This window comes from Anas platyrhynchos, chromosome 3 (genome assembly GCF_047663525.1).
Source record: "Anas platyrhynchos isolate ZD024472 breed Pekin duck chromosome 3, IASCAAS_PekinDuck_T2T, whole genome shotgun sequence".
NCBI lineage: Eukaryota > Metazoa > Chordata > Aves > Anseriformes > Anatidae > Anas > Anas platyrhynchos.
The window spans coordinates 2,915,624-2,929,704 of record NC_092589.1 but is presented as its reverse complement, the minus strand read 5'-3'; the positions used below and the strand labels follow the sequence as shown (position 1 = coordinate 2,929,704).

The following is a 14,081-nucleotide window of genomic DNA, read 5'->3' as shown; positions in this document are numbered from 1 at the left end:
TTAGGAGCAACAGTGAAAAAAACTGTGCTTGCCTTAAAACCAGTGCAAGGCTTTAATAACAAGGACAGGAATCAGAGAAGAGGAACAGAGTGTCTAAAGACTGTGTTTCTTCAGAGTCACAGCCATTTTAACCAAGAGCAAAGAGGCAACACAGGCCAAAGCCTGTCTCAAACTAGAAACAATACTGAATGAAAGGACAAGGAGTGAATGGGGTGGCTGGATAACTGCAGTTAAATAGTTGCTTGGTTATTCGTAAGTTATGTTTTCATATGATAAATTTCTGCATTAAGAGCAAATATCTCTATCTTACACCAAGCTCTCTGAGAAAGACTACAGAAGGAAGAACCCATGCTGTCATAAACACCATTAAATCCAGTTCATTCTGCTTGCTAAAAACAGGTGTGAGCAGGCCAGGAGTCCATGCAGAGTAGCACATAGGGTTTTCCTCTTCTCTCTTTTTCCAGACTCTGGAGTAGACTAGAGCTTTGATAGAGGGATTAGCGGAGCAAGTTATTACAGACAAAAAAACAACTTCTGGTGCTCATCTGTCTATGACAACTGATCCAGACCTGCAGGAAAACTACCTCTCTTCTGCACAGTCACAATCCATCTGGACTGGCAACACGTGGGAAATAGCTGAGGGCAAAGCTTTCCTGATTTAGATCACCGCTTTGGCTTCTGGCTTTGGAGGAAGGAAACAGGGAAGAGAGTCCTTGCAGGTCCTCTTTATCTGTACTTGGTCACTGTTTACAAGTGAATCTCGTCAAGGTCACAAGCAGGCTGGAACGTATTAAAGAAAGACACAAATTGATTGAGCCCCCAGGCTCCCACTGTGTACTCTCTCTATGATACTAAGCTACAAATGGCCTACAGAGATATACATGCACAAATCAAGAGCTGTGCTCAGACACCGAATGGCTGAGCTGCTGAGCCCCAAGCTGTTACTGGTGAAAAATAAATTTTGCAGCAAGAAAAGGAGAGAGACAGCTTAAAAAAAGGCTGGGACAAGAGGAGGGCAAAAAGCTGCAAAAGCAGTAGATAAGAAGCAGATGTTGGTGGCTAGATATTAAGGGGCATCTTGTGAGTGTCAAAGCAAGAATTTCATTACAATTATCTCCATCTTAACAGAGATACTCAAGCAATTAATTAGGAAAGGCAGAATTTTCAAGAAAGAATTGAAAAAGAATTGAAAAAAGAATTTTCAAATGAAAATACTACATTTTCAAAATATACTTAAATTACAACACAGAGATTGTAAATGCCATGTGAAAAAACTGCCAACATTGCAGAGCTACCTAAAACAGGAATTGCAATAATAACGAGTCCTTCAGCTTTCAGGAACAAAGTGGGCTTGCACTAATTTCAGAAATAAGTGGGTTTTGTTTGTTTGTTTCCTTGCTTGTTTGTTTTAACATAATAAGAAAGAGACACCTCAATTAAAAGAAGCTTAGCAAACCAGAAGAAACATGTGAAAAGGACAGGTGGAGCTGTCTCAACTACTTGGAAGCCCTGCTTGCCCAACGGTTTTAAGACCCTGCAAGTTCCTGCCCGTATCTACACAACAGCTTGGGAAAGATCTTGTTTAAAACCATCCTGACAAAGATGGTAAATGACATTTTCTCCTTGCTGTTATTAAGGTGCTTGCCTCAGAAAGTTTCCTACTCCAGCCTCTTCTGCCTTTCATTTTCCCCTCTTTCTTCTCCGCACTTTCCTTCCAACATTCTTTTTCATTTCCCTTTCACTTCACTTTATAGCCTGCTAGCATCTCTCTTCCATGGCCAAAATGTGTCTCGTTATTTTTAGAGGTTGATATTCTTAACCTTTCCATTTGGCAGAGTTAATCTATCAAGGAGTTATATGTAGTATCTTGCTCCTTGCAACAGGAATTGTGCCTTTCTGTTTACAGAGTGCCTGAGCACACCTTTTGATTGCTAAAATAAAGTAGAGGTATAATAATTCTGTGACTGCTGAAAGCTAATTATAATTTATAATAAAAATAATTTTATAAAAATACACATAGTTTTATTTGCAACTTAGCTGCAGGATTTTGCAGGGAAGAATAGGATTATTGATTTGCATCAATCTTCCTTTCTGCAACATTAAAGACAGGGCAAATGCCTTACGCCTGGCTACTTGCCAGAGCTAACAAAATATCCAAGATCTGAAAACAGCAACAGCTTTTTACTTATACTAGCATATGCAGTTCCCCGTGGTAGGTTACCTCTTAAATTATGAAGCTTTCCCAACCAATGCTGACCAGAGGTCATTTCTTTCACTCAACAGAAGAGTCAGTTTAGCTTTGTACGGTTTCATATTCTTGGTATTTCAGAAAACTAGAGGCAGCAGTACAGGACTAGTTTTATCCTCAAGTTACTGCCTAGGGATCAGCCCCAGATGTCAGTTTTGGTAGAACACAGTCTGTCAAAAATCTATAATTAATGCTGGTGCATATGCACAGATACTTACACAGTGCTCACTATTTTTTCCCCCAGCAAAACTTTGCTAGTGAAATCCTTGTGTGTTTTACTCGACATAAATTTATTAAACATTGGAGATTTTAAACAATTATCTCACTATCTGCAACTCTCAGAAATGCTCAGAAAGAACCCAGGAATGGAACAGACACCAGTTTGCAAATCTCGTAGAAATTGGAGGCCTGTAATTTTCTATCTCAAATAAAAACACTAAGATGAGCTCTTCTAGTAGGAGTAACAGCACACTTTAAAGATAAAATAGGAAGGAGTTTAAAAAAGAAGGGTTAGATAGTTTATTCTGTATAGAAGAGGAAGGTGAGGATGTACATGCTGAGGGAAAGACTTCATTCAACAAAGCCAATCTCAATTCAATGGGCTCAGCCATGCTCTGGATTTTGCTTTGCCAATTGCTTCCTAATTAAGAGTTTTGAATGCCAAAAATTACTGACTAACTGTGAAAAGGACAGCACTAAAAATATTATATGGGAATCCATCTCAGCCAACTGGAAGGTAGTAGACAGACATAAAGCTCTCTAATTATGTTTCTTTAGTAAATTACAGCCACCTACTGAGAGTATCTATCACTAATTGTTTTTTTCCACAGTATTTCAGCTTTACTAGTTATTCTTGTGAGGAGCCTCTTCACACCATATTTTAGTTATTTAAAACTATAAGACAGCATGAAGTGTAAGTTATTTAACCAATGACATTTTAAGAGACTTGAATTTCAGAAACTCTGTAGGGACCCTCTGTAAGGACTGTAAGAGTCCTACATAAGTAAAAACTGTTTGGTAATGAAAAGAAACTTTTTATTTGCTGTTAAATTATTCCTGGTATTTTGAAGCATTTTTGAAGGTACCCTATGCATTGAAGAAAACTGACTTTGGGATTGATTAAAAAAGAAAAAATGGTATAAGAAATTTCTACAGAAATTGTCAGAAGCAGAAAACTATTTTTTCACTTGGAGAGCATAATACATAAATAAACTTACCACGAAGCGGGAATAAATAGTAAGTCAGAACATTTAAAATGTGTTATGAGTCTGAAAGTACCATTGTGGAAAAATATTGGTAAAACATAAGCATGCATTAGTAGGTAAATGTAATAGTTCAGTGATTGCTGGTTGCAATATGTTTTAAATTCAAGCTTAGAAGAAGTGATGGTAGTGCAGAAGCAGAGCTGAGATTGTAAAGGTACAGACACCATGTTCAATGTAATTAAGAAGCAACCTATCAACATGAAGTTGGTAATGCCATCCCATCTGCCAAACCCTGCATTAGCTGGCACTATGCCTCTTGCCTGCTACTGCTTCTGTTACCCACCTGATCCTTGGAGACCTGCTCTGATGGAGCGTTTATGCCAAGCTCTTCCAGAGGATAGACAATCTGTCGTCTTGGTCGCACGGGAACCATGTAATGAAGGGCAGATGTCAGGGAATGGGCACGGGGATTCTGAAACTGAAAGACAGAGATCTATATTTCAGTAGAGAGAATGTCAGAACAGTGCATCACAGATGTCTCTTGTATGGCTTTGCAAATACAAAATTCTTAGCTCTGTTGGCTAAAACTGAGAGAAAAATCAGTAAATAAACAAACATACTCAGAGCAGAGGAATGAATTGCAGATAATTCCTGACACTAATGAAGATAATTATGAGAGTAATTACATTACTATCTCTGTGGGAATGACAGATAAACAAGTGGTTTGGTTTATGGGATTATTCAGCACAAGTATTTTCCCCAGGAGGATATTTTTCTCTATAGTGATCATGAATCAGCTTGATTTGACCTCATTAAGCTATGTTATCTACTTACTGCTAACCTTTGCTTGTTTGGCAGAGAATGGTTATGAATTTATAAAAAAATTCTATACCAACTAAAATGTCAATTTCATACAAGTGATAAATGTTAATAAACTGGCATAAACTTGAAGTGAATGAAAACCCTAATGTTAATGTGACTAGCATGGATCATTACAAGTAGCTTTATTCCATCTATTATGGTATGACTGGCTCCATCATAACTTATGACATGAAAAGGAAAAAAAGAAAAGAATTACAGGAAATAGAGAACAACCATTAATTCAAACTAAATTACACTGAAGTACCATTCCATCCACAAAGATCGAAAAAAATGTTACTACACTGAGAACTGAGTAAAATACCACTTCTACTGCTTATTAGAAAGCAATGATGAGCTAAAGTAACTTAAAGAAACTCTAACCTGGAAATAGACCAAACTGGAATTATTAGTCTGATTAACTTTTCCTTCCATCCACTGCCATTAAACTGCATTTTTGTAAGTGCCTCTGAAGAACTTGAGAACCTAATGCTACACAAGGATATTGGTTTCTCAAGAGAGAACTTCATAGAACTCCACAAAAGTGCACATTGGAGAAGCAGAAAAATACACCCTTCTGAAAATGGACCTGTCCAACTCGTAAAAATTCCTATGTTAAAAAAGGTGACAATTCCAAAACCACATAAGTCAGAGGACTGAATTCATCTCAGTCACCATCTAAAAGCTTGGAGCTTAGTCCAGCTAGCCATGCAGACACCCCTCAGAGCTGAAGAAAGAGGTGAGCATCTCCAGAGGGCAATTCTTTCTGTCCTAAGATTGGTAGCTATGATCGATAGATGAACTGCCCTCTGCACACACTGTGTTTTCTCAATTAATTCTGCAAGGAGCCTAGGTGATTTGGCTGGGCCAGATACTAGCCGTAGATGACTGCACACAAATGCATTGACGTGATTGTGAAGTTTACTTTGTGCTCCCTTTTTCTTGCCTGACATGAGACTGATAACAAGACAGACATGTGGGTATTTTTAGAAGAATCTTTTTTTCTGCTTCCACAAATTATGTTCTTGGAAATTAATCTTCTCATCCAGGATTAGGTTCTGATTTTTCTTCTGTAGCACTTGCAGAAACACATTTGTTTTCAGTAACAATGAGGTGCCTAGATCCTCCTGAGTTTTGATGAAAGTCTGAAGTATCTAAATCACTTTCAAAGTGTTCTTATAAACCACTTGGATGTTGTTTTGATACTTTCCCTTGCACATGCTCATGTTGTACAACGCTCAGTGACATAATTCCTTTTTTCTTCCCTGCCACCCAATTCATTCTGAATCTTAACAAATAGGAGTACTTCTCAAAATTCATTGTGTAGTTGAGTAGCTGTATGTGAGACAGCACAACTCAATTTGGTTCTAGTAATAAACAATGACAAGAAATATAAATTGTTAAGTATAAAGGTGATATATGTGCATTATACCTTGTCATTTAATATTTGCTTGGTAACTGACATGCAAATGACAAAGATATGTCAGATGTATTTGCTTATTGAAAGCAATTAAACAGAAAACATGTTGGTCCTCACTTGATGAGTTGCGACAGTTCTTTGTTTGTACAAAGTTGAAACTACACATCCAACCTAGGGGCAAGAAATGAACTCAAACTACAGCTTTTAACTCAAAGAGTCCTACTTAGGCAGGACTGGGAATACTGAATGCTTGCTACCTCATCCTGTAACAGATCTAATGGGAAAGGACAATAAAGGGCAGAAACTTGACCATAAGTACTACAGTATATCTAATGGAAGGGGCTCATACAACAAATACGAGAACCTATGTGGGTAAGAAGCAGATGTACATCACTCAGAAACAATGAGGAGGTAGCAAACAAATTATTCTTCTACTGTGCTGCACCCAGGGCAACATACTAACATGTGTAACTTTAGGCATCTAACCACATTTAGAGGACAGTTGTCCTAGGACCCTCTAAATTTGATAGAAAAACAGACACTCACAAAGACTCACTCATCTCAGAAGAAGCCACCCCCTAAGAAGAGCTCCTCTCTCTTAACAGCCTAGGTAAAGAGCCATGGACAAGTACACACCAAACTTGTGGTCCTCCATATGCTTCCTGAAGATACTGAGGAAGTCATGACTTGCGTGCACTGCTAACAGCACTACAGACTAAGCCTGCTATGCAACAGATTTGTCCGTGAATGCAGGTTATGTAGCACAAGAAAACAAAGTACAATTTGCTCCAGGTTGCTAAGACAATTCCTGTTCAAAGTCAGTCATAGAAGCAAAAAGAACAAAGTGAGCAAAGGTGACAATTTTTAATATGTAAAATGCAAACAACTTCCTTATTACCTTGGCCTCTGTATACTGTGGATAAATAGGGTAGTAAAGAGAAGATTTGTGGGCTAAGCGAAGAATCTCCTTTAGAAAGTGTTTGGTATAGTGATGAAATATTGGATTTAAGGCAAAGTGGTTAAGATGTCCATGTTCCTCTTGCTCGTGGTAGTTAAAATGAATAAAGTCTTCAATATTGTAATGTGTTCGAATATACTCAATATCCTGGAAAGTAAGAAACTGGAAATCAGCAGTGATGAAACAGCTTCATCCACAGTATTTGAGCAAGAGCCAATGAGTTGCTTTTTATCAATTAAGGAATTAAATAAGAATAGCAAAATGAATCACAGAATGACAGAATTGAAGGGTTTGGAAGGGACCTCAAGAGATCATTGGGTCCAATCCCCCTGCCAAAGCAGGTTCCCTAGAGCAGGTTGCCCAGGTAGGCGCCCAGATGGGCCTTGAATATCTCCACAACTACCCTGGACAGCCTGTTCCAGTGAAAATGAAGAGCCTTTGAGGATTATTCTCAATTGAAAAGCACATTGACTGAACACATTTTTATTGGAAATCTTTTAATTGTGTAAAAAACTACTATTCTATTTGTCCACCTTCATTTACAGGGAATGCATATTTGACCCCTTCACAACAACTGCTGATAAAGGTTAATGGACATTCATGGGGGAAAAGCAAAACAAAACAAAAAATCTTATTATAGATTATAATCTTATTATCTAAATAGATTATAGATCTTTCAACAAGAAAGATCTATACCTTTTCAATAATAGCAGAAGTCCATAAAACTAAGCATTAAAGAACTTTTTTTTTTTTTTTACTTTCCAAGAATAATGTGCAAATTTATCTTTTTTTGGTACTCCGTTAGAGCATATGTTTTTTGCTCATTTGTTTTGTAGTCAAGAGCAATTTATAAAGTACTGTTGGGAAAAGAAGTTAAGAAAGGAAATCTAGAAGGACAGCTGCTACTCTTTGCAGTATGCTTAGCAAAACTGCTCACTGACTTTGGATACTGGGGCCAAAATAAGTAATTCCAAACACCTGGAGGCAGAATGGCTAAAGAACCAAAACAGGATGCAGGAGGCATACTTTCAGAACCCATCAAACAATTTCTTGCAAATAACGGGATAATCTTTTTTTCATCTGCATGTCAATCATAGTCCATGAGAAGGGAAATAATACAGTTTACATAGGAAAGAGATAGAAAGCTTAGAGAAGCATTATTTTTCACATGTATTTTCTGTTAGGTACATGTATAGTGACAAGCACAGAACTCAGCCTTTGTTGCTGAGGGCTCACTGTTACTATTTTCATACAACACAAACATAGCAAATGGGGAAAATATAAATAGAATTTACCATTTCATCTCTAATGACTGAAATGCCAACGATTTGATCCAAAACTTCTGCTATGAATGCTTGTACTGGGGTCCCATCCTGAAAGGCAACAGCAACATAGACATAGGCACATTTTGTCCATGTAGCGTGTTCCAGCAAGCAAAAATATTCTGATGTTCCCTACTGCTTCCTAAGCATATGTCTGGTTGTGTTATGGGAAGGAGAAATAGGCCCCTATCATGTAACAAAACACGTGTTCATCATGCAGTCAGATGTACATGCAAGAAAACCAACAATGGAAATCAGGCTGTGGGTGGCCAACAACAACAACAAAGTATCCATCCTGCTTCTGTCTCAGCATTTGCAGAATTACCAGAAAAAGGGGCAGTTGATCTAGTCCACAGATCAGATTAATCATCAAGTCAGGCTGAATACAGCCTATACCAACTGCTGGTACTGACCGAGTACATACATACAATACACCTGTTTAGAGTAACATAATAAGTTCTTGATGTATTTATCTCTATTTATCCATTCTATTGTAAATGCATTTGCAGCAAATACTCACTGGATCCCTGCGAGCCGAAGTAAATATCTTTAAGTCATTCAATATACTTTCATTCAAGCTAAGGGTTTTAATAAGCATTTTGACACCAGGTATATCATTTGTTGTTGCTCTTCTTACAGTAAAGGATCTATTAAAAAAGAAAAAAAGTAGAAGTTTGCTCTGTTACAAGTTAAAGGCTACAGTTATCACACATATGAAGATGTCTTTCTTCTATAAGCACTAAATATGTCTTTTCATAGCCAAAATTGGCTGCAACATGACAGTTGTTCCAAATGCATATATTAAATTTTATTGTGTAGTAACAGGAAAGATCACAAACCATCTGCGTAAAACAACTCAGGAATGCTGCTTTAATTGCTACTAAACACTTAAATCCCAATTGCACAAAGCAAAGACTAGCCATAGCTGTTACCACAAGGTATCATGTGTTCCTGAGACTAAAAACCAGAGACAAGAAATAAGGAATCTTTAAAAATAAAAATAGAATCCATTAATATACAAGCATGGGAAAAAAAAAAGGGGGTGGGGGGAGAAAAAAAAATAAGTAGAGCCAACTGTCATCTTCAGATATAGAACAAAAGAAAGGCAGAAATATCAATACAACACAGGAATTTCTCCAATAAACACCAACTGACTAACACTTGTGTTGGGCCTCAATTCTTCAAACAGTTATACGTGAGGATAAATTTACACAAATAAAATGCCTCTGCTAAACATAAAATTGCCAATTACTAATCACGTGACGGTGACACGGTATAAAAATGTTTATGTTACCATGTTCCAACAGTTTTTTTGCGCAAAAAACACCAACATGTTAACTACAGACGGGAATACCCTGGCACCTAACTAGTTCACACACTTGGTTATAAAACATGTTCCCACACAAAAACGAAAAAATTTACTTCACAGTAACCATCTACAGCAGTTGAGAAATTATTGTTATCTTTTAAAGGCATCAACCCTTTGTGGTTAAACAAGATGCACATACAATTAAGACTTACAGAGTGCTGTTCAAGGAACTCAATTAAAACTTAATTTCCAAGAATTAAGATCTTTTACCCACAGTTTACAAAAGCCTGCAATTCATGTAGTATAATTTCCATTCCTGTAGTTCTTGTTTTCAATTTAAACTTGTATGTGCTATTCTTCATCCTAAATCACATTAATATTGATTTTGTGGAATATGGTTCTAATAATATCAGTTCTAGTAACTTTAAAAATATATACCTACCTAATATATGATATGTTATGGCAAATTTCACAGCTCAATCTCATGGAATACTTTCAACTCAATTATTTGAGTGCTCAAAAGCATACAATACATTTGATTACTGCATTCTGTAAGAAACCCTGCAGCTGGCATCCAAATTACGAACTAATCCTGAATTTCTAAGTGAGCTTTGGGTCAGTTTCCACACTTGTTAACACATTTCCACAGACAGCTAATTGCAAGATGAAACAAGTGATGAGGATAATGGGCAGCAAGACCAACAATCTGGTTAACTCTTCAACCCATGAGCACTCTATCTCCCTGCCACTCTAGTGTGCCCATGGTTTGAGTTATTCCCCTTCCAATGGCCAAGAGAAAGCAATTGGGCCAATCATGAACTACATTTTTAGCATTAGAAAAAATAGAACACATAAAAAATGAAAATTGTTTTAAAAATGAAATAAATATATAAATAATGAAACATACAGATCCACTGTCAATATGAAAGAATAGAAAGGACTATCCAAGGTTTGGGCTCATTTCTCTTCCAGCAAAGAATTAACTCACTTTAGATGCCCAGTTCCTTTGACTGCTCAGAAGCCAGTATACTATTATTATTATTATGCCTTTTAGTGAAAATTGAAGGAAAGTACCCATTAAGCAGTTCAGCCTATGCCTTCTCATCTGTTATTTTTTCTCCTTCACTGTTAAGTAGTAGACCTATACTTCCATTTGCTGCACTCTTGCTTTTTGTGTACTTAACACTTTTTCTTACTCCTCTTACAACCTTTGCTAATCAGTATCTCATTTTGTGCCTGTGCCTCTTCTGATTTTGCCCTTTCATGTCTTCACATTCCCACCTTCTTACCCCTGTTTTCCTTTTAATCCATTTTATGTGATGTCCTTTTCACTCACATGCCTTTTGAAAGCTCTTGGTGCAAGTATAATATATTGATCTTTTACTTTTTCATAATTTTTTTTCTTCCCTCTTCCCGAAGGGAGTATCTACTGTTGTACACCAAGTTGTGCACAGAAACTTTCTAAAAGCTTCACCTGGTTTCTTCCACACCTCTTCTGAACCTAAACCTCACCTAAAGTCTATTTTTTCCTTTCCAGCACAGCTGCAGGGAAGCTGGAAAATGCTACTAATGACACTATTCTGTTGTCATGGAAAGACTGGTATGACTTGGAATATGCACAATTTAATCAGAATGTTAAGGTCTTTTAAAAACCTTGATAACGAGTTTAATTTTGAACAAAATCGCAAAAGGACTCATGACTACCAATCCTACTGCTGGATTACTGAACAGCTGTGACTGAGATTAACAGGAATTACTCCAGTGGCTTTATCTTTGTCCAGCTGGATTCTTACATAATACACAGAAGCCAAATTTCATCTCATGGTAAAAGGCTTCTGCATATGTCCAAGAGTAGCTGGCCAGTTCCTGCAGAGGCTATTTGTATACCATCAATGGTGATTACGTATGCAACTAAAGCAGAATTATTTATCTGAAATCACAGGGTATTTAGCTACATTAATAAGAAACAAAAGGAAAATGTCCTACTGTGTCAAAAATTTAAGATTGGTTTTTGGGCCAGCACAGGCTTGTGATACAAATGAAGGATTGTGACAGAAGTTATAAAGACAGAGTTTCTGCATCCCAGTTTACCAATACTTCAGACTGCAGAAATGTTCAGAGTAGCATAAATTTGAAAAACATGAAATACCTGATTTGACACACACAAGAAAAAGAGATCAATTAGGTAAAATAGATACTCAACAATGAAGTTACTGCTGTGTATGTTCAAGAAATACATTACTGCAGTTCTTTCTTGCAAGAGAATTTTATCATGTTTCCAAGAATTAAATCTACACCTGGCTTTCAAATATCAATGCTATTCAAATCAACTCAAGTCTAAAGGTCAACCATGGCACCATATTTCTTGGTTGGCCTTGTTCTACAATGAAGTAGCTTGGAGAAGCTACTCATCCATAATAATGTTCATCTTCATTAAGTTAGTACCATACATTCATACTTTAAAGGAATCCTTCTATTGCAATTTTCTTTTTACTTTACAGGAAACCGTATAAACACTGGCAGTCAGAAGACCACTTGCTTTTACATGTTTAATTACCTTATTTTTTGTTTCATTAAAAATCAAGTCACTAATTAATTTATTTTACTGAAAATATAAGATATTTCTACACCATCTAGTATAGTGCTATGTGGAGATACATCTGAGTAGGCTTAGAATTCACTCTACAAGAAGTGGGACAGTTGCAGTAATGCTGCTGAAGACTAAGTTACTTAGCCCTGATCCTAATTGTTCCAGGCACAGTCCCGTGCTATTCAACTATATCGGTTTTGGAACTCAAGCTACCATTTCTGCAAGATGTTGTGCTGTACCATGCAGACATATCAGCTTGCTCTGAGATAATGAAGGAATATGCATCTGGTGCTAGGTTTGATGATGCAAGTATATTCCACAAAAGTAACTCAGAATACATCATTTGTTGTCACAAGGTGCATGACTCACTTGAGCAATCCTGCACGGTGGAACACATAAAGCTCATGGCCAAGTTGGGTAGCAAAGTAAGGGACAACGCGAACAAAACTCCGGATCAAGCAGAACTCCGGCACATGATGTGGCACAAGGATGATACAGAAGTCTTTGTCCTGAAAACATTTGCAGAGAATATAGATTCTTAGTGATCTCAATGTCAGCTTTACACAAAAGCTTCTGACTAGATGGGATAAAAAGAAAATAAATTAACTTAAAAAATATGCTTAAAACATCCATATGCTCCAAATGCTGTTCTACTTAAGATACTTTGATGCCTGGGCAGCACAAAGGAACTGATGAGCCCAACATAAACTTGGCTTACAGAAATGGGCCTTTTAGCTTCAGTAGTAAAGACTTATTAGTTAAAATGCTGGCATTCCCTCAAGGTCCTTCCCTTCCCTGTTCTTTTCTTCCTCAGTGGAAACATTATGCCTATGCCCACACCTTTAAGGTTTATTTATTTTCCTTGAGAATTTTTTTTTTCTACCCTGCAATTCTGTTGCAGTGGAATTTTAAGACAATGTATGCCTGTCGGGGATCTTTTGCACATTTGCAGCCAAGTAAGACCATCAAGGAGAGCAGGGTGTCCTAAGATCCAGAACAAATAGTCAGTGTGCATGCACAGCACCATACCTTACACTGCACACACACTAAACCTGAAGAATATAAGTTTATATACATACAGTGATGTTCATCTTGTCCTGAATTTGGCATTGTTGGTGTGCATGTGCTACAGGTTGCCTATTCATACAAATGCACATCGTATTTGCAGTCAATTTGAGCACATTGTGTGATTAATTTTTTTCTTACTACACCTGGTAAGTAGTTACTGCACTGTATATTCATATCCTAGTTTACCTCACGTTAGATTTGCCCTAAACACCCACGGTTTAGGATATAGGCAAGTAATACAGATTCCCTTAATAGTGCTGCTTCCTATGATTTAACTCTGGCTCCTGTAATGTATTTTCCTTGATATTATTTTTAATTTAGGTACCATATAGATCTATACACAATTTTAAAGGAGTTTGAAACATTTGCCCTCTAAATGTGCACCTCAAAAAATATATTAAAAAAAATCCCCCATGGAACATAAGCAAAGAACTTATATAGACAATACAGAAAGTCCAAAATCAGCCAAAAACAGAAGTCAGACTCAGGGTAACTCAGCGCAGTGTAGCTAGCCATGCTGTACTCCTGTGAGTCACTGAATTACTCAGGCATCAGACTTAAATACTCCTTCTGACAGCTGCACTTCTGTCACACCAAGCATACATAAACTTTAAAGTATACGTACTGGAAAAAGCTTGAAAACATAATGCAAAAAATCCAGTGATCTGCAACCAAGAGCAAACATTATTACATAAAATGCATAACAAACAGATCCTAAATATTTCAATATTTACTTCCCCATAAATGCAAGGAATATTTATGCATAATGCTAATTGGACAGTCCTGCTAACTCAATGTTAATCAATTGTAGATGTCACATGTTGCACATCAGCATGCTTGAAGCATCACTATTAACAAGAACAAGCCTCAACATCTGAAATAATATCAAAACATTGCTTTCTTCACTGAATGGAAAAAATTGACTTAGATGTTACTGACTCAAGAAATATTTTCCAGAAGACTTCCATGGGCTAAGAGAGCAGCATTATATAGTAAATGTTAAATGAGATTACAAAAAGTTGTTGTCATGCACCACAGTATTCCAAAGGTTTGTGTCAGTATCCATTTGGCAAACCTATCCAATGTACTTTATCAGACTAATG

At 37.0% G+C, this 14,081-nt stretch overlaps 1 protein-coding gene across 4 annotated transcripts in view; it reads right to left on the bottom strand.

The window, feature by feature from the left end:
• Positions 1-14,081, bottom strand: part of CFAP61 (cilia and flagella associated protein 61) — a 103,445-nt gene that overhangs the window by 65,274 nt on the left and 24,090 nt on the right. For 3 of the 4 annotated variants that reach the window (XM_038176766.2, XM_072035187.1, XM_072035188.1), the window contains 6 exons: positions 13,604-13,643; positions 12,280-12,419; positions 8,532-8,658; positions 7,985-8,062; positions 6,630-6,836; positions 3,797-3,931 (listed from right to left, as the gene is read on the bottom strand). In XM_038176766.2, the coding sequence (XP_038032694.2) occupies positions 3,797-3,931; positions 6,630-6,836; positions 7,985-8,062; positions 8,532-8,658; positions 12,280-12,419; positions 13,604-13,643 (727 nt within the window). The remainder of the gene's footprint in view (positions 1-3,796; positions 3,932-6,629; positions 6,837-7,984; positions 8,063-8,531; positions 8,659-12,279; positions 12,420-13,603; positions 13,644-14,081) is intronic. The other variant, XM_072035186.1, reaches the window with a different exon arrangement.